The 26,638-nt window shown below is 47.9% G+C and overlaps 5 protein-coding genes across 6 annotated transcripts; 2 read left to right on the top strand and 3 right to left on the bottom strand.

Annotated features, from left to right (window-relative positions):
- Positions 1–2,404: 2,404 nt before the first annotated feature.
- LOC112879381 (protein PIN-LIKES 3-like) lies at positions 2,405–6,524 on the bottom strand. Of its 2 annotated transcripts, none has more exons than XM_025943620.1 (11): positions 6,318–6,524; positions 5,226–5,401; positions 5,050–5,129; positions 4,813–4,937; positions 3,946–4,067; positions 3,624–3,836; positions 3,451–3,543; positions 3,239–3,339; positions 3,069–3,137; positions 2,750–2,938; positions 2,405–2,659 (listed from the first exon to the last, which is right to left on the bottom strand). In XM_025943620.1, exons 2-11 carry the CDS (start codon positions 5,358–5,360, stop codon positions 2,470–2,472), a joined length of 1,317 nt encoding a protein of 438 aa, XP_025799405.1. In that variant the 5' UTR covers positions 5,361–5,401; positions 6,318–6,524; the 3' UTR covers positions 2,405–2,469. The 2 variants fall into 2 exon arrangements, with proteins under 2 accessions (XP_025799405.1, XP_025799406.1); XM_025943621.1 differs by having other exon boundaries at positions 3,069–3,121; positions 6,318–6,508.
- A 1,164-nt stretch (positions 6,525–7,688) lies between these two features.
- LOC112882632 (splicing factor U2af small subunit A-like) lies at positions 7,689–9,479 on the top strand. Its single transcript, XM_025947725.1, has 2 exons — positions 7,689–7,833; positions 8,319–9,479. Exon 2 carries the CDS (start codon positions 8,372–8,374, stop codon positions 9,230–9,232), a length of 861 nt encoding a protein of 286 aa, XP_025803510.1. The 5' UTR covers positions 7,689–7,833; positions 8,319–8,371; the 3' UTR covers positions 9,233–9,479.
- Positions 9,480–11,707: 2,228 nt separating this feature from the next.
- Positions 11,708–16,022, top strand: LOC112879971 (wall-associated receptor kinase 2-like). The gene is made up of 4 exons (XM_025944415.1): positions 11,708–12,542; positions 13,900–14,335; positions 14,440–14,595; positions 14,689–16,022. The coding sequence occupies exons 1-4, from the start codon at positions 11,862–11,864 to the stop codon at positions 15,855–15,857; spliced, it is 2,442 nt and encodes an 813-aa protein (XP_025800200.1). The 5' UTR covers positions 11,708–11,861; the 3' UTR covers positions 15,858–16,022.
- A 2,059-nt stretch (positions 16,023–18,081) lies between these two features.
- Positions 18,082–21,176, bottom strand: LOC112879974 (heat shock 70 kDa protein, mitochondrial-like). The gene is made up of 5 exons (XM_025944416.1): positions 20,862–21,176; positions 20,625–20,692; positions 20,448–20,526; positions 19,641–20,207; positions 18,082–19,555 (listed from the first exon to the last, which is right to left on the bottom strand). Exons 1-5 carry the CDS (start codon positions 20,931–20,933, stop codon positions 18,299–18,301), a joined length of 2,043 nt encoding a protein of 680 aa, XP_025800201.1. The 5' UTR covers positions 20,934–21,176; the 3' UTR covers positions 18,082–18,298.
- Positions 21,177–22,029: 853 nt separating this feature from the next.
- Positions 22,030–25,702, bottom strand: LOC112879975 (cinnamoyl-CoA reductase 1-like). Its single transcript, XM_025944417.1, has 6 exons — positions 25,519–25,702; positions 23,687–23,856; positions 23,190–23,378; positions 22,891–23,053; positions 22,542–22,731; positions 22,030–22,429 (listed from the first exon to the last, which is right to left on the bottom strand). Exons 1-6 carry the CDS (start codon positions 25,658–25,660, stop codon positions 22,243–22,245), a joined length of 1,041 nt encoding a protein of 346 aa, XP_025800202.1. The 5' UTR covers positions 25,661–25,702; the 3' UTR covers positions 22,030–22,242.
- Positions 25,703–26,638: the final 936 nt, after the last annotated feature.

Consider the following 26,638-nt stretch of genomic DNA (forward strand, 5'->3'; position numbering starts at 1 on the left):
TCATAATAATTATTCTTTGTAAATCTAATTACAGAATTTCGATCATAGGCTACAAATACCTCGATACACGCATGTGATGACGGGCTCAAAATTGCAAATATTGGATAAATTTATAGTATTGAAAAAGTATCGGTATGGTTTGTAGAAGGCGTGCAACAATTGCATAGTGTGATGTTTGCGTGCACCTATCGACTACCTTTTCTTTTCCTACGATAACACAAACAAGAACACTGTTACCAGCTTCCTATTTCCTGATGGCACGCCATCTTTTTCTCCTCTTTTTTTTTTCTCTCTTCAAACCAGGCCGTCTATTTCCGTGTACCTTCACGTTCAGACTCTCTCTCCCTTTTTGTACTAGTGCGTGCAAGCTTATCCTTCGAGGGAGAAAGAAATCTTTGTCAAAAGTAACCCTCGCAATTTCCATACCTCGATACACGCATGCATGCGTGTCACTGACACAGAGAGAAAGATAAGAACGAAATGCAGCCACAAATTTCTTCCCGAGGAACGAAATATCTGCTTTAGATGATGGAATCTTTTGTGTTATTTTAACAGCCTAAGTGAGAGGCGACAGTGAGCTGACAGGCGCGTGTGGTCTCTGTGGCTCTCAACCCTCCGCTGCACAGTGCCGCTGCCTCGTAAGGCCCGTTTAGATCGCAAATTTTTATAACTTTTGGAACTTTTTGTTACTGTAGCGTTTTCGTTTGTATTTGACAAATTTTATCTAATTATGGACTAACTAGGCTTAAAGATTCGTCTCGTGATGTACAATTAAACTGTGCAATTAGTTATTTTTTTTACATACATTTACTGCTCCATGCATGTGTCCCAAAATTGATGTGATGGAAAGAGAGTGTAAAAAGTTAGAAGTTGGAAGGGATCTAAATAAGGCCTAAGCCAATTATTGGCTCGAGAACTGGGAAAAGTTGGAGAAACTTTGGCCACCTGTATTGACTGTTTCCCCTGTTCTTGAGCTTGTTTTTTTTTCTCATTGATAGAAAAAAAGTTGTGTCTAGAGGGCGTGCACATGATAATTAGGTACTGGCGCATTTTCTCCCTGGTAGGCAGAGGTCACTGTTTGCTGGGAACTTATGCTTACTGAAATCGACAAATACCAGCGCATACTTGGCTCAACTTGGGAAGACACTGCCCCTGATAGGTATAGAAATTCGTTGAATTTTTTAAAAAAGGGGTATGAGATTGCTCTTTGTATTTAGCACAGCGTTGGTGTAGACGGAGCCAAGTGGCACGTCAGTTTCAGAGAAATTAATTAAAAAGAGGGTACACGGAAATGTTTCGCTCCATGTCTCGATTACATGATGAGAGAGAGAGAGAGACGCCAACACATCACACTTTGGAGACTATAATAGGGCTATCTCGTCAAATCACAAGGGAAAACCAAGAGCATGATTACCGCCGGAAAAAGGCAGAGGAGGCAGGGCTCACCATGTGACCTCTCCCCCTCCCTAAAAAACGAAAGGAGAAACCGCGCTACCCTTTTAGAATTGTTGGCTATCATGGCTTATGGAGCCTTGTATCCCGGCACGCCATTCCGGTGTAGCCATGCACTCGACCCTACAAAGCATTTCCGTTACATGTGTCGAGATCAGGTGTTGCAGCGTCATTAACGATCCCAAAAGCACACCATTTCACTATGATCTGTGTGTAGAAGAAGAAAAGCAAATAGATCTGTGTGTGTGTGTGTGTGTGTGGGTGGGTGTGGTTTTTACAGTTTTTACCGTTCTGTAATCGCTGCATTCTATGCCTGTGTGGTCGTCCTAGTGGGGTAGCCCGGTCCGGCCGTCCGGCGCTCCGGGCGCTAGTAAAGACGAGTAAAGAGGGATGGAGGTAGGGACTCTCGCTCTCCCCCGTGCCTGCTCGAACGGCTTGAAGTCCGTCGTCGATCCGCCGCCCGCGGGGCCCGGAGCGTAGTAGACTAGTAGGGCCGGCGGCGAGCGACGATGAATGCGGCAAGGGGAGCGAGCGGTGCGGGCGCGCCAGGCCCCCCGTGGACGGAGAGCACTGTGTTGCCGCTCCTGTCCTTCATCATGCGCCACACCAGTTTGCTTGTTTGCTCGGGTTTGGTTCGGCTCGAGAAAATAAAGATGGGCGCGTTTGGTTTTCCGTCCGGCGCGTGGCCTTTGCGGTGGTTTCTGGGATGCATGATGCGCGCGCAGGTCACCAGGCAGCGGCACGCACGCGTTCGGCATCCAAACGAGATCCGAGCTGCGTGAAGCCTCGCCTCGGCGTCACCCGCTGCCCGTGCGGTGCTTGCCACGAGGGGCTGCCACGCCACGCCCCGCCCCGCCCGCGCCCGCGGACGCTGCCGCCGGCGCTAGGCTGGCAGCGCGGAACGCGCGGAGCGCCAGGCAGGCAGTTCTCTTTCTTCCGCCGAACAAACCAGTTCAGCTACCCAGCCTGCTTGTTTCCATTCCAGCGACGCGATACAACGAGTCACACAGCGCGATGCTAGGGCCGTGGCCGTCGCCTCCTCTGCCGCGCCACACCGGACACGCTCTCACTCGCGCGAGTCACGGCGACAGCGTCCACATGAAGAAGGCGGACCAGACGGTGACGGCCACGGACGCGAGCGCGTACACCCACACGAAGATCACGGAGCACTCGCTCTCCCCCACGCCGAACAGCTGCATTATAGTCCCTGGGGGGAAAAAAGAATACCGACTTCAATCACCGCCAATTCTTTTCTTTTTTTTTTACCTTCAAGCACTGACTGCAAGGGGTGCGTTACCGATGTTCATCGCGGGCGGCACGGCGTACTGCAGGTGGAGGATGAACTGGTACAGAGGGTCCGGCTGAACGAGGCCCAGCCGGACGGCTCCCTTCACCAGCGCGGTGCCCAGCAGAGGGAGCAGGACGTATCTGACAACCACGACGCCGGCTATCACGGACGGCTGGACGCTTGCTCCACCTCGTACTCCTGGAAACAGGTTCACACATCATGCTTAGACTCATGTGATCTTTTTTTTTCTGGTCCTAATATGGCAGTGAATGACAGCACGGCGTTGGAGTGGTGTGCAACTGCTGTCTGTAAATACAGAGCAGATTACCGTTGAGAAGGTTTGCTCCCATTATCAACGTGACCGATGGAATTGCCCCTCCGCTGTGTCAGAAAACACCTAAGAGAAAGGTCAGATATGCAGAGAAACTAGAGATAAAATGATCAATGTTTGCAACAGAAGTATGACTGATAACAAAGTCAAGAAAATGAAGGCATTACCCTATCAATTCAGCGGATTCCTGCAGGACACGAAGAGGGGCAGTGTCTCCGATTATAGCATTTCTGATGAAAGGGGTTCCTCCAATTATGAACCCAACAATCTACAAGAGCCGATAAATTGCCTCAAATAAAAAACCGGATATCCTAACATTTTCAAGAGAAAATAAAAGAGGGTACTAAAATGGAGTTGATAGTTCATTGAACCAGTGTACCACTGCAATGGTTGAAGGAGCAAAGAGCTTCTTCAAGTCAACTTTTCCAGAAATCAACGAGAGAAACTTCCACGTTCTCTCCAACAACGGAACCTACACGAATTTAAATCTTATAGTGCTGCAAGCAAGCAAAACTGTAGAGCATATACATCAGTATAACTTCTGGAAGAAACCTTATATTTGATTGGAGGTATGTTCGTGGATATCAATGGCAGTGTACATTCATCGGTGTGATCATTCGAGGCTGAGCAGTTCTGTTCTGCAGTATTTTCTGTAGCACTTCCTGAAATTAACACTTTAGTTTGAGCACCGCCATCTCCTTTGGTCACATTTGATGTGACACGGACAATATTATACACAATCGACCATAGAAACACAGCACCAATCTGCAGCAAGTCATTCACGTTAGTGGCTGAGTATTGTTAATGATTACCAACATATGCAGACTTACGTGATCTGGAAATTATACTAAATACTCAAGCAGAATTGACTTACAGCCATGGAGAGGGAAGAATATGCTAGTCCATAAGTCTGACAAACATCAGGTTCTCCAAACGGGCTTCCCTTCTCTTTGCAAAGAGCTGGAATGATGATGAGGAAGATATTGCCCAAATTGCCTGCATCCAACCAGCAAGTTAACTATAATTTTTGAAAAGATAGGAAAATGACAAAATATGGGGTTACTAGATTCACTGTCAATGACCAATTGACTTCTAAGCATAATCAGGGATTACATAAACAGGAGCAGCTGAAAGTTTTCGAGAAGAGCCTTGGCCTTGCAGATCCAGTCAGAGACTAGCTCGTTTTTGCTTGTAATTCAACTATTCGGTCAAGTAATAAATGATATCTTCACATGTACATGTGAAAACTAAAACTTGCATCAGCTTTGAACCATCAGGGCTTCCAATAAGTGGCTGGTTACTGCCTCACTGTTAAATTAGAATTAAAGATAGTGACTTTTTCTAAGATAACGACATTTTTTTTACTGGTTGTTGCTTTTGAATTGATTACTATAGTGGTGTTTGGAAGCTTGTATTCAACAGCAAAAAGTAAGATTTTTGACAATGAAACTTGATTCTTCAGTCGTCCTTATTTACTTCTATCATTTTTACGTATTTTGTTTACTTATATCATTGTGACTTCTTTATTCAAATTGACTTGGAACGCAAGTGCAGCTTGGAACTTGCAGTCTTCAGTTACATTGGCGTACTATACTAAAAACTAAAAACTGATACAACGGAAACCGCAAAGGTGGAGAAGCTAATCGCAAAGTGGCAGACGGTTGTGCACTATGTTTATCTACAAACTGAAGAAGATTTACTGATAATCCCAAAGAAAAGGTAGATAAGTACACTTGGTTACCAGCAGAACAACAACCCAAAATGAGGCCTCTTAGCTTCGCAGGTGCTCTTGTAACTTTTACCACGATCCATCCGAAAAATAAACCGAAGGTAAAAGCAAGAAGAATATTCACTGGCATAAACCACCTGAATAAGGAACACAAGCAATCCTCTAGTAAATAATTACAGTAATACAGTAAAGTATTTTGATATGTCAGACAGGCAGAGTAGCACTTAATTGCCATTATTGGATACTCACAGTTTAGCCAAGCTTTCCATGGTGATTGTTTTAGCCAAATAGATTGCAACAAGGGATGGATTGAATACATAAAATACTATCTGCATAACAATAAATTGTTGTTAGCATGAAATTCTTTGTTTTAGATCAATTATTGAGATGTTTTCTGCTTTCATGCAGCCTTTTACATCACTTACATTGTTCAAATGTTTTCTTGCTTCTTTGCTTAGTAAGCCAGCAAAATCAGTTGCTAAGAACGACCCAAAACCAGTCACCAGAAGCATGTTAAATACTGGCACACATGCTGTGGTGAAGAGCTCTAAGAGACCCATATTCTCCTTTTAGGATCCACAATTATGCAATGCTTCTTATCCTGAAAATGAACACCAAATATGTGTGAAGTGCTTGATGCATAATTATAATATGCGGAAGTACTAACCAAATTTTCAAAAAGAAAAAAGAAGTACTTAGCAAGTAACCCTTAAGTTTCATGTGAGCATATGGTTAAATGAATAAGAACATTTTTTTTTCTGAAGTTCTGAACCACGGTCTGAGATAATGCATGATCAATAAACAGCCAATACAACAAAAGAACAAACAAGAAGCAGATGAGAAAACTTGTGAAACGTTATGCAAAAATTACAATAGATCCAAAGGTAATTTCCTTTACCAATAAAGAAAGCAGACAACTGCGCTCTCCCCTTTCCGTTGTCACAAACTCACACTATCACTCCCACAGCAATCAAGAAAAAGAAGGAACACCATCCAAATGGAGACATACAGATCAAGGCAGGATCCCAGATGTTCCAAACAAGTGCATGCTGCGCGCAATCTTACTTCAATCCCCTATTCCCCTGGAAGGGTTTCCACCCTCGAAAGCAAAGAAACGAGCAAGATGACGAAGAAGGGGGAGGATATTAATCCGAGTCAGCCACGCTAGCTGCGTAGCTCTGTGCTTCTTACGAGAAGTGGAAATATTAAAATCACAAGCAGTAAAGTACCCGTCAAAAATTCCAAATCGAGCCGTGGGGTTTCAGTTTCAGTACCGGCTATGCCAACAGATTGCATTTAAGAACACAACGGCCAAGAGAGTCGTGCGTGCCGCAGACGCTGTGGCAGATCCCGATGGTTGAACGAAACCAAACAATACCAAGAACTCAAGAACTCGACTGCTGGGATCCTTTTTGGGCCAGACGACGGAGAAGAGGGGGAAGACGGGAGCGATCAAGAACACGCCCGCACGCCGGCCATGGTCTGCAGTTGTCGTAATAATGCGAAGCAGGACGTACCTCGACCGTGCCGAGAACCACAATTCACCCTGGAGAAGGGCGATCTAGGCGAAGCTCCCTGCCTTCTCCCGTCTCCCTCCGCCACCCTCGGACTTGTGTTTGTGTTGCCCGGCCTGCGACTGTGCGAGGCTGCGATGTAGGAGTAGATATGAAGCTGGCGGCGGCGGCGGAGTGCGATTGGCAGGTTCCGTGGCCAGTAGCCGCCTTTACTTCGCTTTCTGTCGCCCGTCGGGCTCCCGGTGTGCTCTGAACTCTGAATTCTCTCTCCGTCGCGGGTTTGTTTGAGGTGGGGTCAATTACTCAATTTAGTGGACTGCCAGTGGAACGCGAGGCCTACGTGCGCCATTGTGCGTGCCAGTCCCTAGTCCCTACAAGAACTCACGTGCTTGCTAATTTCTCTAAAGCAAAACTAAAGTAGCATCGCTACGGCAAAATAGTCAAACTCGTCTCTAAACTTTGCTCCGAGGTTTAAGTTAGACCCTGAAGTATTAAATTAGTCGTCCAAGTCCTTTAAGATTCTTTTGCAAATGATGGCCGATTTGATACTTCAGGGACTAAAGTGATTGTTGGGGCAAAGAATATATACTACTTTTCATAGTTCATCACAAAACGGCACAAATGCAGGCATGGTGATGTTCCTTATCTTAGCACGCACCCTACAAGGCTACAACGCCATGCCCTACGTCTCCCCTGCAAGCTGCCATTTCAGGAATGTCACTCGCGCAATTACCACGCCCATGTCAACGTGGCTTGCCTTGGATTGCTAGCGGTAAATTTCAAGGAAAAATTCATAATGAAACTTAACTGAGTTTGTAGAAGCTGTCTTACTCTCCATCTTCTATGATCTCGGTGGCACAAGTTCGGCCACTTAGTTTATCGCAGATATTCATTTATGAAACTGCGAAGGTACTTTTACAAAACAAATCTTCTTTTGAAATAAAGCATGCAAAACAAATCTTGTAACGCAAGTGCCACAAAACAAAATTGGTACCTTCAGATATGCTAGTGGTCAACATCAGAATGCGATATACGGGTTCTAGGGCATCGAGTAACAGAGAATGAAGTACCCAAGTCAATCATTCATTCATTCTAGTGTATTGGTTTGCGTCGCGTTCTATGTGCAGAGTAGCTAAGTTCCAAAACTTCAGTTAAAGTGGTGGTATCCTTGATGGTCCCGGACACCACGCGGATTCTACTTTTTCCCTGTCCGGGAAAGAAACACTTACAGTGGGCCTTTGATGGGCTTGTAATCCTAAAAATATGGAGAAGATCCGTAGTCCGTCTCCTTCGCGGGCTGGGCTGTACATGGGCTCCCCCCCAGAAACCCTCGCCTCAGTGGAAGGTTCTAGTAACCACCAGTCTGGCCAACCGCAACCGTCCGATTGGAAGCTTGCGGCCGGATGCACCGTGACCTCCTTTATATGCGCTTCTAGACGCGAGTCGAAGCATCCAATCCAACCAAATCCTGCGTGTCCGTACTCTGCTTCCCCTCCGGCCACGGCGGCGCTGCTCTCCGGTAAGCCTCCTCCCCCCGCATATACCATGTGCCGTATTGCTTTGCTTCTCGAGATGCCTAGATGTCCGCGCGTATTGGGTTAGGATCGGAGGGCGCCTGCTGGCTGCTGCTACTTGCGCCATGCCCGTTTCTTCCCCACGATTTGATGCCTTCTCTGTCGATTCTTAGCAGGTCGGAAGATGTTGGATCTTCCGCTACAAATCCAAGCATTGAGGATAAAGATTAGTTTTCTTTCTGTTAAATTTCTTTCACAGTTTAGCGAGTTGTTAATTTCCCCCCAAATTTAAGCAGCTGCTATTTTGAAGGTTTCTTTCCGGGAAAAAAAAATTCAAATCCCGAAACCGACTGGGATTGCAGTAGCCGCAGATGCTGTTAACTATCAAGTTCCCGGACATATAAATTACTCGACTTGTTATTTCGTTTGTTAATCCTAGCTATTGCGTCCTGTGTGCCTGTGATTTCTGATCCTTGAATTGGAACCACAGAAATCTCTAGGCGACGAATCGAATCGAGCAGGTAGAGGAGGAACCAGGCGGCCATGGCTGAGCACCTGGCGTCCATCTTTGGCACGGAGAAGGACCGCGTGAACTGCCCCTTCTACTTCAAGATCGGCGCGTGCCGGCACGGCGACCGGTGCTCCCGCCTGCACAACAAGCCGTCCATCTCGCCGACGCTGCTGCTCTGCAACATGTACCAGCGCCCGGACATGATCACCCCGGGCGTGGACGCGCAGGGCAACCCCATCGACCCGGAGCGGATCCAGGAGGACTTCGAGGACTTCTACGAGGACATCTTCGAGGAGCTGAGCAAGCACGGCGAGATCGAGAGCCTCCACGTCTGCGACAACCTCGCCGACCACATGATCGGGAACGTGTACGTGCAGTTCCGGGAGGAGGAGCAGGCCGCCAGCGCGTTGCAGGCGCTGCAGGGCCGCTACTACTCGGGCCGCCCCATCATCGCCGAGTTCTCGCCGGTGACGGACTTCCGGGAGGCCACCTGCCGCCAGTTCGAGGAGCACAGCTGCAACCGCGGCGGGTACTGCAACTTCATGCACGTGAAGCAGATCGGCCGGGACCTGCGGCGGAAGCTGTTCGGCCACCTGCACCGGTTCCGCCGGAGCCACAGCCGGAGCAGCCGCAGCCCGAGCCCGTACCGCCACCGCCGGAGCTCGTCGCGGTCGAGGGACCGCGACGACGACTATGACTACTACTACCACTACCGTAGTGGCAGTGGCAGCCGGAGGAGCAGCGAGAGGCACCGCAGCCACGACAGCGACGGGAGCCGCCGCCGGCGCGGGCGGTCGAGGAGCCGGAGCCGGAGCCCGGTGAGGGAAGGCAGCGAGGAGCGGAGGGCGCGGATCGAGCAGTGGAACCGCGAGAGGGAGGCCGCGCATGTGTGAGCAGAGCAGGTCCTGTGGGCTGTGGCTTGCCGGCTGCAGTTTGCCGCTGTGATGGTGTTGGCTTGGTTAGTTTGCCAGGTCGCTGATCTTGTGAACTAGTAATTAGTCAGTATCAGGTCGTAAATTGAACTCAAAATTTGGGGTTTTTAATTGTGACCAAATTGAACTTGTGGTTGTCGGTGAACTCGCTCTGGATGTATTGTTGGAACCTAATTGCCTGTTCTGTTTCAGGATGAGCTTGTGCTAATGATCAAGTGATGCTCTATTAGTTTATGCTCTGCATTTGATACATTTTCTTGCTCTCAAGCTTCTGCCAGTGAAATTACTGGGAAAAATGAGCTTGTGTCTAAAGAAGCATTATTTGGCGTCTGCTGATGATCAGCAAAGGTGATGTAGGAGGATAATTCAGATAGGGTGATGTAGGAGGATAATTCAGATAGGTTGTAGGCTTCTAACAAATTTCTTACCACAGCACATTGTCAATCATACTTGCCATCTCCTTTTTTCTGAAAATAACATCCTGCTCTTTATATATTTTTTCGAGAATGACCTGCTCCTTATATTTTTTTTCTAGAATGACCTGCTCTTTATATATGTTTGGGGGAGTTTATCTATCCTGATGTTTATTTTTTGAAATAAAATTATGCTTTTGTTTATCATCAGACAGTCGGAAGCCGACAATGCCCTTCGCAATTGAGAATGAAACCAAAATTCACACCAGTGTTGCCTATTTGCAGTACTCCTTTTTCTCACTTCTGCCGCTATAAACAAATTGGAATTGGGAGCAGGGCTCAGCTCGGTTGGTCAACCCGCGTGGGTGTGAGGCTGACAACTAGAGTTGGAATCCCGTGTGTCGCGTCTCTGGTAGAGCGCGGGACAGACCGGTTGGGATTTAAATCTCGGTCCCCATGCCACGTTCCTCGGGGTGGTAGGAGGTTAATCTACCCTCTGTTCTATGTAAACAAATTGGAATTACTTTAGCGTCATCTACTGTTTGTACCTCATACTTTTCGGGCTAGAAATGCCATAATGGAACTATCCATTATGCTAGATCTTTGGTCTTTTCCTCTTTGGAATGGTCATGTTGCTGGGATGTTTCATAAGATTGGACAATCTAGCAGCTGTTGAGGACCTCCAAAGCATCCTCTTATTAGATGGAGCAAGCAAATCTTTGAGATGTACCAGAATTCTTTTTCGATGATGCTTGGCTGGGCTGCTGCCCTTTCAAAAAGAATTGTGTAGAAAGAGTAGTTCCGTGTTTTTCACTTGTTTGAATGCCATAAGGCCCTATGGCCGTGGAATGGTATCATCATTAAATCTCGAAGTTTTGTTTCACATACAATACATAATTAAAAAAACTTGTCATTAGGGAACAGGCTGATGCAACACCCTTCCAGAAATGCGGACAAGTGAAATTCTCATGGGTGTTGGGGATAGGGGTAGAGCCAACACGTGGGCTGCGGTAGACGGTAGAGGAAGAGAGGAAAAGAGGAGAACTGGAGGAGGAAGAAGGGAAAGGGCCGAGCTCCTAGCTATAATCCCGGCTCTAGCACTCGTAGGAGCAGAGAACTCATGCAAACCATCCGGGTTCGAAGATCAATTACAACTTATCTAGGGAGAAGAGAAGTAAAAGTTAAGAGTACAAGTCAGCATGTAATCTTAGGAACTACTTGAAGGAAAGTTGCATCGCATGGAGGGTGTGGTCATGGAATTCTTCAGCAGGTCTGGATGGAATTTCAGGAGTAGAATTAAGGCTCAGTAATCTAGTTCTTGTTTTGTTGGTTTGAACCAAATAATTGTGTCTTTGGGTAGCGTGTGCTAGCAATCTGGGTACTGCGTTCTTGTCTGTGTGGCTGTAGACGTCAACTTGTGAATGTTCGAAGCCGAAAACGTTTCCTTACTCTAAAAACTAACTTTCGCCTTATGGATAACCAAGACGAATTCTCTAACAAATCATGATCTACAACAATGAATGATGGGGGTCCATGTCATTGAAGATCCAACTATTCCTTGTCGTCCAAATTGCCCATGGCACCAGAACGACAATTTCTATGAAAGCAAAGGATCAAGGTCCAATGGGGGTGACATTGGGAGGTAAATTGAGGTCCAACAAGCTTTGGTGAAGTTATACCTGAGGAGCAAGTGGGTCAAAGTCTCCTCTCCCTGGCAGATACAGAAGTTACAGGTGTATGATTCGAGATGAAAGTTCTTTCGCTTCAACAGTCCTCTTTGTACTAAGCCTACCTTTCGAAAGGAGACTGAACAATTCTCCATGTTTCTTTTGACAAGAAGTTTTCCAAAGCCATACAACATAATAGACAACGAACGATCACGCGTTAATATATGATCAAAGTGTAATGATACTGCCTTGTCATAGTTTTTTTTCCCTTTTTGGTACAACTTGACAGTGGATATTGCTTCTATATATAAGATAAATACTTCTCTTACGAGAGACTTGAAGCGGTACCATTTGACCATCAGCTGTGCACGAGACATGCCTCGTTGTTTTTGTAACGAAAATATCTGATTGTGCCGTGCCGTGCCGTGGAGTGCAGGAGACGTCAGTATTCGTGAGAGGAACTGCAAAATTGGAGGAGGCTGGAACTACGACCAGAAGTGGGCAGGGTCAATGCACACCCAGGAGAGGTACCTTCTTGGAAGTTGGAACAAAGAACGGGTCAGGCCATCCTCGGCATATGTTGTTCACAACTTGTCAATAGCTAACTGCCACCCTACTGCCGATCACTGCCAACCAACCGGATACCTACGCAGGCACCTACCAGTCGAGGAACAGCTGAGAAAGCTGAGCAGTGCCGTGTTCTCCCGGCACCAAGCTGAGACAGCGCCCAACGTAACCATGGAGTTCTCCCGGCTTGTTCTCCTCTGCCTTCCGGCAGTGTGGGCGCTCGCCGCCACCGCCGGCGCAGCGGCGGACGTCCCCGCGGCGCGGAGCCCAGGCTGCGCAACGAGGTGCGGCGACATCGAGGTCCCGTATCCCTTCGGCTTGGACACACGGTGCGCGATCCACGCCGGCTTTCGGCTCAACTGCAACAAAACTACCACCGTGGGCGGCGGCGGCAGCGTCAGGCTTCTTTACAAAAACGTCGAGGTGACCAGGATCTCCGTGCAAGACGGCAAGGCCTGGTTCAAGACCTGGATCTCTCGGCAGTGCTACAACGAGACCACGAACAAGACGGTCTACGGCAACGCGTGGATCAACTTCACCAGCTCCCCCTTCGTGCTATCGGCAGACGACAACAAAGTCATCGTCCTCGGGTGCAGAAGCATGGCTTACATGCGGAGCAACTCTGTAAGCAACTCTAGCTTGACGTTCTGCCCTTCTCTCTTTATATCTCTATCTCTATCTTTTTTTTTAAGGTAACAGAAGGGGTGCACGCCCCTACTGGTTATATATAATAAAAAAAAGCATGAGTTTACAGGAAAAGAAAAAGAAAAAAGTTATAAGCAAGATTCTAGCCATTGAACTATTTAACTGTAAAGTACTTTGGTTTTGGCCCAATCGATAACCATGCCAAACTCCTTTTTGAAAAAATCTTTTGCTCCATCAACCGAGAAAGCTTCATTCTTAAAAATAAGGTTGTTTCTTGATGTCCAGATACTCCAAGATAATAAAATAATTATCTCCATGAAAAATAGCTGTGAAATTTGCTGTCGAAGCGATTGCAGAGCATCGAACGCCCCCAATTGCATTCCAGCAGAGTTGAGCAAAAGGGCAGGTTAGGACTAGATGTTCCACTATCTCATCCTCTTGACAGGAACAGAAAACAGAACTGTAGTCATCTAAATGCATTGTTCTTCGCTATAACATTCCCCGAACATTAATTCTATCTTTCAGAATCAACCAAAAGAATATTTTGTGTTTAAGATGACAACAAGACTTCCATAACCATTTAAAAGATGGGTATATCTCCATGTACCTTTTATTATCTGATATGCTTGCTGTGAACGGTAAATGCTTCCCCCCCCCCCCCCCCCCCCCAAAAAAAAACAAAAAAAATATACATCCAAATATCATTCGCCTGATGTATGTTACAAGTGTCTATAGTGTCCAAAAGAGCTTCCAACTGCAATGATGCTTTTGCTGAAATAGGAAGATGTAATAAGTTATCTAAATCATCAATATCTGCTGCATCTTGTAGAGTGATTTCCTTACATTTCACAAAAGAATAAAGTTCAGGGTAGGCCCATCTCAGCACACAATCTCCCCATAGATCCTCCCAGAAATGAATGGTAGCCCCACTTTGTGGTATAGGCGAAGCTATGCCTTTGTACTCTATCTCTATCTCTATCTTTATCTCTATCTCTATCTCTTATATCTTCTCTACTTATTACCAAAGCAAGAAATGATTTCCTGACCCGTCAATCGAGTCCTAATCGGAATTTGGGTGACTGTACTCTAAGTTAAAGTTAAGGTCAGAAACCGTTTAGAATTAATGTTTGACGAGTAAAATAGAAAAAAATTGAAGTCCTCAACCTATACGTACTATATTATTATATAATATATATGGTGGATAATACATACATTTTTAGATGCTAATAATATATTTAAATAGCTTCTCGTAGCAACGCACTCTAGTATATAGATACACATATATATATATACATATATATTAATATATACCTATGATGCTGCGCGCCACTTGCAGTACATAATCGGCTGCATGTCGATATGCGACGCAGCACCCAAGAACGGCTCGTGCTCCGGCGATGCCGGGTGCTGCCAGGCGGATCTCCCCAAAGGCGTGCAGTACTACCAGGGCTTCTTCAACTCGTTCTACAACACCACCCGGATATGGAGGGAGACCCCTTGCAACTACGTCACCGTGATGGAGAGGGCAGCCTTCAAGTTCAGCACCACCTACCTCACCACAAGGGCGTTCTACGACGCCGACGACGCAAGGACCCCGGTTGTGATGGAGTGGGGGATCACACGGCAAACATGCGAACAGGCCAGGATCAACAAGACTAGGCCCTACGCATGCGTCAGCGACCACAGCGACTGCGTCGACGGCGACGCCGGCTACCGCTGCAGGTGCTCTGAAGGATTCAGAGGCAACCCATACATCGCAGACGGATGCGCAGGTTCCTCTCTTCTTGTCCAGGGCCCATTGGTGTTCGTCCATGTCTTGTAAAGTTGTAAGTCATTGCGATAATTTTTGTCGACCCATTTTTTTGTGCGGTTTCAGATGTCAACGAGTGCTTGGACAATGTTACTTACCCCTGCTCTGGAATATGCCAAAATAAAATGGGGAGTTTCACATGCTCGTGCCCGCGAGGAAGAAACATGGTCGATGGCGTTTGCGTGAAAAATCAAAGGTCATCTTGGATGGCGGCGGTCGTTGGTAGGTTGCCGAGGATGCTCTGTTCTTTTGTTAAACATTTTAGTGCTGGGGAGTTAAAATGTTCATCATTTCAAACTTTGAATCATCAACCAGGTGCAAGTGTTGGACTCGTGGCTCTTGTGATCGGCATCACCTGCGCATACTTGGTCAGAGAGAGGCGAAAGCTACACCGCGTCAAGCAGCGGTACTTCCGGCAGCATGGCGGCCTGCTTCTGTTCGAGGAGATGAAATCGAAGCAAGGCGTCGCGTTCAACATCTTCTCCGAGGAAGAGCTGCAGCAGGCCACGAACGGGTTCGATGAGCAGCGAGTCCTCGGCCACGGGGGCCACGGAACCGTCTACAAGGGAGTTTTGAAGAGCGACGTCGAGGTAGCGGTGAAGAGGTGCACGACGATCGACGAGCAGCAGAAGAAGGAGTTCGGCAGGGAGATGCTGATCCTATCCCAGATCAACCACAAGAACATCGTGAAGCTCCTCGGCTGCTGCCTTGAAGTCGAGGTCCCCATGCTGGTGTACGAGTTCATCCCGAACGGCACGCTGTTCGACCTCATCCATCGAGACCACGGTCGGCACATCTCCCTGAACACTCGCTTGAGGATTGCTTGCGAGTCTGCTGAGGCATTGGCCTACCTCCACTCCTGCGCATCGCCGCCGATCCTCCACGGTGATGTCAAGTCTACGAACATCCTTCTGGACGGTGACTACGCAGCAAAAGTCTCCGACTTTGGCGCGTCCATCCTAGCACCAAATGACAAGTCACAGTTTGTCACGGTTGTCCAAGGGACTTGTGGGTACCTCGACCCGGAGTACATGCAGACATACGAATTAACAGACAAGAGCGATGTGTACAGCTTTGGAGTAGTCCTCCTAGAGTTGCTCACACGCAGGAAGGCATTCAACCTCGAAGGACCTGAGCACGACAGGAGTCTGTCAATGAGGTTTTTGTATGCAATGAAGGAAAACAAGCTTGAGGATATCCTAGATGATCAGATCAAGAACAATGAGAACATGGAGTACCTTGAGGAGATTGCAGAGTTAGCGAGGCAGTGCTTGGAGATGAGTGGTGTGAATAGGCCGTCAATGAAGGAAGTTGCGGATAAGCTTGATAGGCTGAGAAAGGTCATGCAACATCCATGGGCACATGAGGATCCTGAAGAGCTGGACAGGTTGCTCGGGGAGCCGTCCATGGTGAACTCGGCTGGTACTACAGGAAATTTCAGCATCACAAAGAAAGCTGCCATGGGCTTGGAATCAGGGCGTTAGTTGCAACACTCCACATAGCAAATATCTGTACATTTTTTTTGACTGTGCAACGATCTGCAGAGGATCTATGTGTCATTCTACTTTTGCATTAACCTACCTTGAGGCATTCTACTGCTTGACCTTGCCTTGCCGTCAGGCATTGAGAATCTTCTAGGAACTGAGGCATTCCTGTGTTCAGGTTACCATTATTTGGTCTTTCCAGTGGGTCGCATGATTGAGCATCTACTCAAGATTTCCAAAGAGGTTCGAATGTGGAAGGATTGCCTAACGAGCCGTTTGGATCCTCTCATTTTGAAGGAATTGAAATCTACTTTATAAACTAAACTATTTGGCTTATAATTTAACATCCCACCCCTTTCCAACCACTTTCCAAAGTTTAGATATAAGCCTATCCTAAATTCATAGGATGGAAGATGGAAATTGATTCTATACATCACCAAGCTATGTTTCTATTCCGTAATTTATAGCATGCTATTTGGCTCACTCCTCTGTAGTAGAAATATAGCACATAAGTATCTCCCTCGTATGGCCAACAATAGTATACAGATATATTCCGTATATAATCATATTAGGTTAATAGATTTATATCTAAATTATGATTATTAAAATGGAATTCAATTCCAAAGTTCCAAATGGGCGGTAAGAGGTTGTAGTTGATGATATTTGCCATCAGCCACCTACCTTGTACAAATTACCAAGAGATACATTGGAAAATATATGTATAAGCAGTGGGGCCTCTCTAGCTGAGAAATCATTTACAAATTGGTAGTTGCACCACTGTAATAACTATTTCAAATCATCTCACCAGAGCCATCTCTTGTGCAATAGCTAACTATAGAAAGAAATAACCTCAATGGAACATCTGGAAACAATTCCTTTCTTAGAACAAAAAGTTAAGGTTGATGTAAACACATCATGGTATACTGGCAAGCATTAGACACACACAGTACAGCCCTGCTCTAGCTGTACTATCGACTCTAGGATTCTGAGATCAATGGAATTCTACAATCTGATGTGCCCTACTCATGTGCAGAAATTATCAGTAGCAAAAATTACAGGAAAGCAGATATAAACCCGAAACAGGAAATTCTTAAGCCTGACGCTGTAAAGTAGTTTGAGCCACGGGCATTCTTCTCCTTTCATAGCACCACAGATATGAGCTTCCAAGCTCTCTTAATAACCTTGAAGGTCTCAATATCACTGCTCATTCACTTACCTGAATATGTAAATGCAGACAAAGATGCAACAGCGGGTTAGCAGTTGTCACACAAATGAGTTTATTCTGAACAAGGTAGGATCAGACAGCAATTTCTATTAATATTGCAATAATACAGACCTAATTGAAAAGAGTGAAATAATGCCCTTGTAATTCAGGATAATTTGAATGACTAGACTAAAGGAACATATGTGGTCAATTATAGCACCAGCTGCACAGGCTGTGGGCTGGGGCATTTGTCTCTGAAAAAGGGAACAAATTGCTCGAGTCTGATTATGCGATTGAGCAACAGGAAGTCATTCATTTATTGACGGATCAGAACACCAACAATAAATAAGTATTTATTTAAAAGATGGGAGCTGATTTGTTGGGAAGAGCATCACCTATAACTAAGTATTTTTACTTTCTAGATTGTCCTTCAGTAAAAGAATTTTCATAATGGCTGCCCATTTCATCCAACATATTTTGAGTTATATGTGAGAAGGTAGAAGTTCAGACACGGGAAGGGCACTAACTGGACCAATATGCCTAAGTTATAAATAAGTTACCAATCAATCGCAGTAAAGAAAAAAACAGATAGCTATTTAAGATCAATTCAATATCAGAAAGATAAAACACTTTGTATCGTACCACGATATTGATTGCAGCTTGTGGAAGCAAGTATTTGACATGGATGGCCAGATGGGTTGTATCAGACCTACACCACATGTACAATGGCTGAAAACACTTGCATCTTCTTTTTGCATAACTGACCACACATCTGTTTTAGGAGAATAGTAATACAGAAACATCGACGACCAGTTACTTCTACTGAAGAGAGACCAAACAACTTTATTTGGAGAACAAAAGTAAATAGTGCATTGAAACTACAGGTTTCAACTTCTTTTTGAAATTTTCAATGTATCTGTGACACAAAACCAGCAATCAGCAAGGATCATTAAATCTAGTACAGATGAGCTTGTCCGCCCCCCCCCCCCCCCCCCCAAATTTATGTGTAGCAGCCCAAAATTTGCGAAAAAAAAATGTTACAATTCTCGTTCGGATCATTAAATCTAGCGAGAGATGAGTTTGTCCCCCTCACAATTTATCCAGCAGCCCAAAATTTGCCAAAAGAAATGTTACAATTCTTGTAGCCCTCACAGAAAACTAAGTGACCAGAGGCAGGTGAAGATATCAACTTCCTAAGTGGGTGTGTGCAAAAGTGGAGATTTGATGCAGGTTCAGTCTACATCTTGGCTTCCTTGGAGTCCTGGTACTCAGCTTCAGGAGTCTGGTCTCCACCGCTACTGCCGCCGCCGCTGCCTGCGCTGCCACCACCACCTTGCTGCATGTGCTCTCCAATCTTCGATACTGCCTTGTTTGCAGCTTCCAGTTTCTGCTTGATCTTGTCCAGATCATCCTCGGCCATAGCTGCCCTCAGATCAGAGACGGCAGACTCGATCTCCTTGGTGACTTCAACAGGGACCTTGTCCTTGTACTCACTGACGCTCTTCTCGATGCTGTAGATTGTGGTGTCTGCAGAGTTCTTGAGATCAATCAGGGCCTTCTTTTCCTGATCCTTTTGAGCATGCAGCTCAGCCTCCCTCACCATCTTCTCAATATCACCCTCCGACAAACCGCCAGAAGACTTGATGGTGATTTCTTGTTCTTTGCCAGTGGATTTGTCCTTCGCAGACACCTTCACGATGCCATTGGCATCAATGTCGAAGGTGACCTCAATCTGGGGCATGCCTCTTGGAGCTGGTGGAATGCCTTCAAGCTGGAATTCGCCAAGAAGTTTGTTATCTGTAGCCATCTCCCTCTCACCCTGAAGCACCTTGATTCCAACCTGTGTCTGGTTATCTGCAGCGGTGGAGAAGACCTGGCTCTTCTTGGTTGGAATTGTGGTGTTCCGGTTAATCAGCCTGGTGAAGATGCCACCAAGAGTCTCAATGCCAAGCGAGAGGGGTGTGACATCCAGCAACAGAAGCTCCTTCACATCGCCCCTCAAGATGCCGCCCTGAATAGCAGCACCCATGGCGACAGCCTCATCTGGGTTGACACCCTTGCTTGGTGGCTTGTTGAATATCTGAGAAACAACCTCCTGGACCTTTGGCACCCTTGTCATACCACCAACGAGTAGAACCTCATCAATCTCCTGCGTAGAGATGCCAGCATCCTTGAGGCAGTTCACACAAGGGATCCGAGTCCTCTCGATGAGATTGCTCACAAGAGACTCAAACTTTGATCTGGTCAAGGTAATGTTGAAGTGCTTTGCACCAGAGGCATCAGCAGTGATAAAGGGGAGGTTGATTTCAGTCTGCATAGTGGAGGAAAGCTCGACCTTGGCCTTCTCAGCAGCTTCCCTGAGCCTCTGCAGCGCTAACTTGTCCTTGCTCAGATCAATGTTGTCAGACTTCTTGAACTCGGCAACAAGATACTCGAGCAGTGCACCATCAAAATCCTCACCACCAAGGAAAGTATCACCATTGGTTGCCTTGACCTGAACAGGGTGTTAAAACTAAGAATCAGAACACCTATTTCAACATCTGCATATAGAATCTGGACAAGATGTTAAAAGAAAGTACCTCGAAAACTCCATTTGATATCTCAAGGATTGACACATCAAATGTGCCACCACCCAGGTCAAATACAGCAATAAGGCCCTCCTTGTTGTTCATTCCATATGATAGAGCTGCAGCAGTGGGCTCGTTGATAATCCTCATCACCTCCAGCCCAGCAATCCTACCAGCATCCTTGGTAGCCTGGCGCTGAGCATCATTGAAATAAGCTGGGACAGTAATGACAGCCTTGGAGACTGTCTTGCCAAGGTAAGCCTCTGCAGTTTCCTTCATCTTGGTGAGAACAAATGCACCAATCTGGCTAGGGGAGTACTTCTGGCCACCCATCTCCACCCAGGCATCACCATTCGGTGCCCTGACAATCTTGTAAGGCACCATCTTCATCTCCTTCTGGGTCTGCGGGTCATCAAAGGTCCTACCTATCAGACGCTTCGACCCACGGATTGTGTTCTGGGCATTGGTCACCGCCTGCCGGCTTGCAGTGATACCGATTAGCAGGTCCCCATTCTGATTCTTGGAGACAATGGATGGCGTTGTCCTCGCGCCTTCTGCATTTTCAATCACCCTTGGTGTCTGCACAAGCAAATTCATCCATCACTTCCTGACAACCAGTATCACAACTAACTACTAATTGGACATGTACTCCTATTCCAGCACGTTCAAGCCATGATACTAATTACAGATGGATACAGCAACTGACTTAAACTAGTAGCAGCCATTCAAGCCATGACATTTGTTACAGATAGGTACAGCATCTTACTTAAAAGGAACAGGGCATCGCAAGTTTCTGAGTGAGCAGGGGAAAAAACATACCTTTCCCTCCATGACGGAGACGCAGGAATTCGTTGTGCCCAGATCGATGCCGATGACATCTGCCGCCGCCGGCTTTGTGCTGCACACATAACACTCGCTCAGACACCGAAAAGTGAAGAACCAAAATGTCATGGATGCAGAACGGCTGATGATATGACATCTCCAGTTCCTAATTACCTGAGAGCACGAGCTACAGCCCCGAGCCTGGAGAGCAGAGGAGTCGCCGTCCGCTGGGCCGCGGGAGCCTAATCAGATCGCACGCAACGCAAGCAGAACAGATCAGCACATCGGATCAATCCAAACACCATCAGACGAACGCACAACACACAAAAAATCGCGAGAATCTCAGAAAGATGGGAACTGACAACTACCGCAAGCAAAGGGCAGACGCAGAGGAACAGAGGAGGCGCGGACCTGGGCAACGGCGGAGGCGAGGGTGCGGCCGGACCTGGCCAGCCTCGACGCGACGAGAGCTCCGAAGGCCATGGCTGGCGCTCGAGCTTGGGCGCGGCTCCCGGCTGCGGCGGCGGCGTGAGGGGGAGGAGGAGGATGCGAGGTCCGAAAAACCCTAGTGGGCGGCGGCGGCGTCAAGCGTGCGCGCCTCTTAAACCCCTCCCGGTCCGCGGCACTGGCTTGCGAGAGGGGAAAGAAATGGCGGCCAGGGGCATTTCCGTGATTCCCAGCGGGCCAAGGCTGAGGCTGACGGTGGGCCACGAGGGCGTGGGCGGAAGCTTCTAGACGGCATCAATCCACCCCCGCCCGTCGTGCTGGGGCTCCGATGACTTTTCAATCGTGTCCCGATCGTGGGCAAAGGATTCCCAGACTTCAGGAAAAAATGGTAACTATCGCGATCTCTTTCTAGCACAATACTACTCAACTTGTATATTCCTGTTGCAGAAACATCCACATAGAAAATAAAACCATGATTTAGACGTCCTTAATCACGGGATTAAGAAAGTTTTGCAAACATTAGTGTGAAATTGGGGTAAAAAAAAACTTGTCAAAGCTTTCTCCTTTAAACTGGGGCCAGCATATTGTGCCCTGCAGCTCTAGAGGCCTACACCGACGTGATAAATTTGATCAGTTTCTGACTTTTTATTATTTTTGCCGCCCTGAAAATATTCGGCCTTTCTAGCCGTCGCCTTTTTGAGTTGGAACACGACTCCAGAAAACTTTGTTTCGTAGAATCTCCGGCAAAATGGCAGCTTACTGTTGTTTTGATGCCAAGAAGCTCTATCTTGTGTGTTGATCCTTCTGCTCCGTGGCAGAATGTGTGTTGGTCCTTCTGCATGCAGGCATCAAAGCATCCGTGGCAGAATGTGTGTTGATCCTTCTGCTCCCTCTGTGAGGCTAAATTCTGTTGCAAGCAGAAGAGGGAAACGGCAGGGTAAAGTGCACTAGAGATCCTTAACCCTTTCTCGGATCCTCATCTAGGCCTATGAACTATCATGAGAGCATCTGATTCTTCAACATTTTGAGTGGTGCGTTCCGACTTCCAAGTGAAAAATCTAGGTTCGTGATTGGACATGGAGTGAACTTTATAGTGAACTACTTGAAAAGTTTAAGGGCATAAATGCTCATATTCAGAGAATTTGGAAAATAAAAATAAGGGTTCTAAGTTTTTTTTGCTTAAAAATGAAATGTATCAGCATTGATGTGGTTCTCATAGTTGAAATCAGAATGCATGAAACCATATTGGAAAAACTATTCCTGCTGCTCAACAAGAAGCATCAAGCAGCTGAAGCGAAACAGTTGCCGCACGTGTGCTTCCTCCGGTCCTAGGTTCCTTCTTAAGTTAGATTCTGTTGTAAATATCAGGAAAACGGCAGGGATTCCCCTCCACATCCTCAAGAAACCCAGCGTTCTGGCAGAACTCAACGGTATCCGCGATAGTTTCCTTCAACGGCCTGACCTTCCACCCCAGTTTCTTCAGCTTGTCAGACGTCATTGGAGCTGGGTGATCCATGTCACAGATGCTCTCCCTGCGATTTCAGATCATGTCAAAGTTAAGACTTTGCTAGGTTCCATTTATCATTATATTCATTATATAAAAGAACGAAAAAAAACAAGAGAGTCAGCCAAGAGAAGGCTTACTTGCTCATGAAAGGGTACTCAGTGTACATGCTCTTCAGTAAGTCCAGAAGGTCACGGGTGCTGATGAAATGAGGTGCGCAGATGTGCCTACCAGAGTTTTCAGGTGCCTCATAGACCAGCAAAAGAGCATCGGCGGTGTCCCGAACGTCAACGATGTGCCAAAGTTTGTTCCTCATTTGATCAGGACCCCCTGCAGCATGAAGATAAAAGATGTGGTGAAGCTGTATTCACCACTCCAAGAACAGTAATTAACATGTGAACATAAGATGATCAACTGAAAACCATTAGTCAAATAAAAAAAAAGGGAATCCAGCGCATATTTAGCTCATGCGTGATGAGTGCATGAAACCTTTCAGGAAGTAGACGAGGAACTGGCAGCTTGTGTTAAGCGTTGGCTGCAGAAGAGGACCAAATACCAGGGCTGGGTTGACAGTTACAATATCCAGCCCTGTTTGCTTCCCATACTCAAGTGCAGCCTGTTCCGAAGTGATCTTGGCAACTGAGTACCAATCCTGCAGTCGCCCCAGGGCGAAGTGACGAATTCAAATCCGCTAGATATTGACTGAAGTTAGCACTTAAAATCATGTCTCAAGTCGTTTAGGATTTCCTTGTTTCCATTGCTGCTGCTATGTTTACAGTACTAGTTACCTGGTTATTCCTGCAGGCTTCTGGGTCTGACCAGCAACCTTCATCTTTGATCTTGTCTTTGGGCCAATCTTTCGGGTCGATCTCAACAGCCACCATGGAAGAAACGACGACCACACGCCGCACACTCGCAGCTGAGGCGGCCTTGAGTACGTTTGTGGTGCCATTAACCGCAGGGCCCAACATTTCTCGCTGAAAAGTTGCGCACGGCGTAATGCATGTGGAGAACAAAATACGAAAAAAGAAGAAGCAGAAAGCCTTGGCAAGTTCGAATGGACATCGTTCTCGGACAATGAGCGCTTTGGTTTGCAACTCTATGCTCGATAACAGTTCCTCCTGGAAAAATCGATCCTAATAACCTCGTTGCTGGCATGGACTGACTGATTGAACCCTAGATTTTCAGTCGCGTAAAATCTTGGAGGAGTATGGAATAATGAGATGCTCCACCTAATAATAACTAAAAATTTACGAACCTAATATCCCACAGCAAAGGTTATTACCTCTGGATCAATTATCTTCCCCGAAGGAACTGGAGTGGCAACGTGGAAAACTCCCTGGCACCCCGTGATGGCAGCTGCCATGGAGTCATAGTCCAGGAGATCGGCCTTGAAAAGTTTGAGGTTTTCGGATGCGTTCTCTAGCTGCTTCAAATGGGCGGTCTTCCTCTCAGCTGAAACACGAATACAGAGTCACACAGAATAATTAAGACCATAACCTCTCAAGCAACTGTGTCCGTGTAGTTTTTCCTTTATACTTTTGAGGAGAACGGGGGGAGAGCATCCCACCTTGTCATTCATCATGGAGCTTCTTGCAAGCTCAAAAAACATATGGTTCAGCAATTTTACAATAACCCAACACAACACAACACTTAGAATAGGGATGGAAAAACAAGCGTACGATTCAAAAGACAGTCATGATACAAGCTAGAAAGACGATCACTGATCATTGATGAGAGCCGCCACCGAACAACATACTTGCCTATTACGCTTTCGGCAATTGCGCATCCACACCACCGGTCGTAGCTGTGCCGCTCCAGTGTCACCCTCCATCTGAGGGTCAGATCAGCGGAGTGGGGACTAAAGGTGGCACGAGGCATGCAAACCAAAGATTCCCTTTGAAGCTGATGGTAACACCTTTCAAGCATATCCATCTAACGCCATAAAGGGGAGGAAGCCTTGTAGGGGAATGGTCAAAGAAGTAGAAACACCATCTGGCATAAGATTTGATGACACCACCAACGCGAAGAGCGCCATCGGAGCAGAGGCGTCACATGGAGAACACTCATCAAACCATGGGAATGGCCAACAACCAGTATCAGCCAAGTCAAAGAAGTGTTCGTACGAAACAAAAGAGAAGCAGGAGGCTTCCCAGAATCCCAGTACTCATGGAAGATCAAGGACTGTAGACCCTGCGAAGGAGAGACACCCCCATGCACCGGGCATGGAGCTTTAGCAGCACGAGAACTGCTGCCACAATCAAGATCCTCATGGGCTACCATGTGTATGGTGTGGGGGTCGCAAAGACAACGCCTCCATGGAGGTGAACGACGCTCGCAAGCGTTGCCGTTGTCACTGGTTGGAAACCAGAGATTGCTTTCACCGGCGACTTCCAACACCACATACCGGCAGCAACATCTTCACCACAGAGCATCGGCCCCACGGCACCACAGTAGCCCGTACAGCGCCGTGCCTCAAGTGGACCCTCAAGTGGACGAGTGCAGCCGCCGGCGCCCGTGGACAGGCACTGCAGCTTTGGACGAGCGAAGACCATGGACATGGCGACACTTGCTCGTGGATGCGCCCGCCACAGCACCACTGACGGGAATGGGCGCTGCAGACCAGCCGCACCTCCGGCTGGTCGTCGCCGGGTTGGCCACAGGCCACGGGTGGGGCCCGCGCACAGATCGGGCATGGGAAGGACGCCGGAGTGCAGATCGGCTGTCCAACCGCCGCCGGCCATGAATCTGCGCGAGGGAGCCCAGGAAGTGTAGATCAGGCCCACACAGGGCCGGATCTGGCCGGGGAAAGCTCGCAGCTAGCGCTGGACGGCCACACGGAGCTCAAATCGGGCATGGGCATGAAGGGGGGAGCAAGCAACAGAAGCAAGACGAAGGCACCAGGGGAGGGAGAGAAGGGAGGCAGGGACCGCGGCAAGCACCGTTTGGTGCCGGCGGCGAGGGAGGCAAGGACAGTGGCGCTCGGGTGGTAGCTGTGTCGCCTGGGAGACGAGCGCGAGGGGACTCTCCAACCAGTTCGTTTCTTCTTTATACTGATCTGCTAAGCTAGTGCCCACACACACAAGCGACGAATGATTAGTGGTCGGAGTTACGCACCCAGGTCGCGGACGGTGCCGTGGACGGCGTAGCCGCGGGCGAGGAGGAGCTTGACGAGCCACGAGGCGATGTACCCGCCGGCGCCCGTCACACAGACCGTCTCCCCGCTCCCGGCGGCGCCCTCCGTGCATCCGGCGGCCATCTTTCTCAGCGCGACTCTTGCCGTCGTCGTCTGCTGCCTGCCCTCGTCTTAAACCTTTGGGTGACGAAGGGTACGGCTTGGGCCTCATATATGGGGCCATGGTCTCCGGATCTCCGTGTGTACCTGCAGGTCCGGTGCCTCCACGTATTCCACGAGTACAAGGTGCTTAGGAACGGCCATCACGGGTCCGAACCACCGCGGGGTGGTCCGGTGCCGCCACGTGTGGAAGCCGGACTCCTAGGGGACCTGTGCACCTGGGTCGGCCTCGTGGGTCCGGACCTCCGGGGAAGAGGTCCTGTGCCGCCACGTGCCTCTGAGGAAGCGGCTGCTAAGCCAGCTCTGCCACGTGCCCGGTGGCAGCCAGCTTTCCGCGGGACGCCAGCCCAACCACCGCACTAAATGCGGGTAGATGGGTGCAAGTGCCCGGGTCAAGGCGTGGGTTGTCCACTGACACGCTGGACACGTATGCTGACACCACGGTAAGTCTGCCTGTTTCCAAGGCGGCACGTCACTGTGCTCTGCGCACGGACAGACGGCGTGTAGTCACATCACGGCGCCGCGCGTGGATGATGATGGCCTGCTGCAGGCGAGCCGAGGCGTGCGCGGCAACAGTGTGCGCGAAAGCGACCGCGTGGCGGGTCAGCGCTGCACCTTTGTCTGTCAGAGGGTACTGACCCAGCAGCGACAGCACGACTTCCACTGTGCCTAACGCTGACAGCAGGTATTGTGCCGGTAAGGCGGCACATGACCACATCCTCGCACATCAACTTCCTGATAGAGGACTACAGGGAAGTGCTGGAGATGAAGATCACCATAGCTTCCTTAGAACAGTCTTCTGTTGGCCGGACCCACCTGTCGGGGCTCCGCACAGTGTAAGCACTCCCCTTAGCCTATAAAAGGGAGAGTGCGCTCGTTAAAGCTCCGAAGCTCGAAGGTTCAAAAAAAAGCTCACAAGCTTGCAAGTACACAAGGTCTCTT

This window comes from Panicum hallii, chromosome 2, assembly GCF_002211085.1.
Source record: "Panicum hallii strain FIL2 chromosome 2, PHallii_v3.1, whole genome shotgun sequence".
In the NCBI taxonomy this organism is placed as follows: domain Eukaryota; kingdom Viridiplantae; phylum Streptophyta; class Magnoliopsida; order Poales; family Poaceae; genus Panicum; species Panicum hallii.

Bases quoted from the DNA above. Each gene is read 5' to 3' on its own strand.
- LOC112879974 (XM_025944416.1), bottom strand. From the start codon at position 20,933: ATGGCCTTCGGAGCTCTCGTCGCGTCGAGGCTGGCCAGGTCCGGCCGC. The intron at 20,693-20,861 runs GTCCGCGCCTCC...CGATCTGATTAG, and splicing joins TCGCCTCCGCCGTTGCCCAG to GCTCCCGCGGCCCAGCGGAC. The intron at 19,556-19,640 runs GTACTTTCTTTT...CACCCTGTTCAG, and splicing joins TATCAAATGGAGTTTTCGAG to GTCAAGGCAACCAATGGTGA.
- LOC112879971 (XM_025944415.1), top strand. From the start codon at position 11,862: ATGCACACCCAGGAGAGGTACCTTCTTGGAAGTTGGAACAAAGAACGG. The intron at 12,543-13,899 runs GTAAGCAACTCT...CGCCACTTGCAG, and splicing joins CTTACATGCGGAGCAACTCT to TACATAATCGGCTGCATGTC. The intron at 14,596-14,688 runs GTAGGTTGCCGA...ATCATCAACCAG, and splicing joins TTGGATGGCGGCGGTCGTTG to GTGCAAGTGTTGGACTCGTG.
- LOC112879381 (XM_025943620.1), bottom strand. From the start codon at position 5,360: ATGGGTCTCTTAGAGCTCTTCACCACAGCATGTGTGCCAGTATTTAAC. The intron at 4,938-5,049 runs GTGAGTATCCAA...TTCCTTATTCAG, and splicing joins ATGGAAAGCTTGGCTAAACT to GTGGTTTATGCCAGTGAATA. The intron at 3,138-3,238 runs GTAATGCCTTCA...CCTTTCTCTTAG, and splicing joins GAATCCGCTGAATTGATAGG to GTGTTTTCTGACACAGCGGA.
- LOC112879975 (XM_025944417.1), bottom strand. From the start codon at position 25,660: ATGGCCGCCGGATGCACGGAGGGCGCCGCCGGGAGCGGGGAGACGGTC. The intron at 22,732-22,890 runs GTTTCATGCACT...TTCATGCTGCAG, and splicing joins CCTCGTCTACTTCCTGAAAG to GGGGTCCTGATCAAATGAGG. The intron at 22,430-22,541 runs GTAAGCCTTCTC...CTGAAATCGCAG, and splicing joins GAGTACCCTTTCATGAGCAA to GGAGAGCATCTGTGACATGG.
- LOC112882632 (XM_025947725.1), top strand. From the start codon at position 8,372: ATGGCTGAGCACCTGGCGTCCATCTTTGGCACGGAGAAGGACCGCGTG.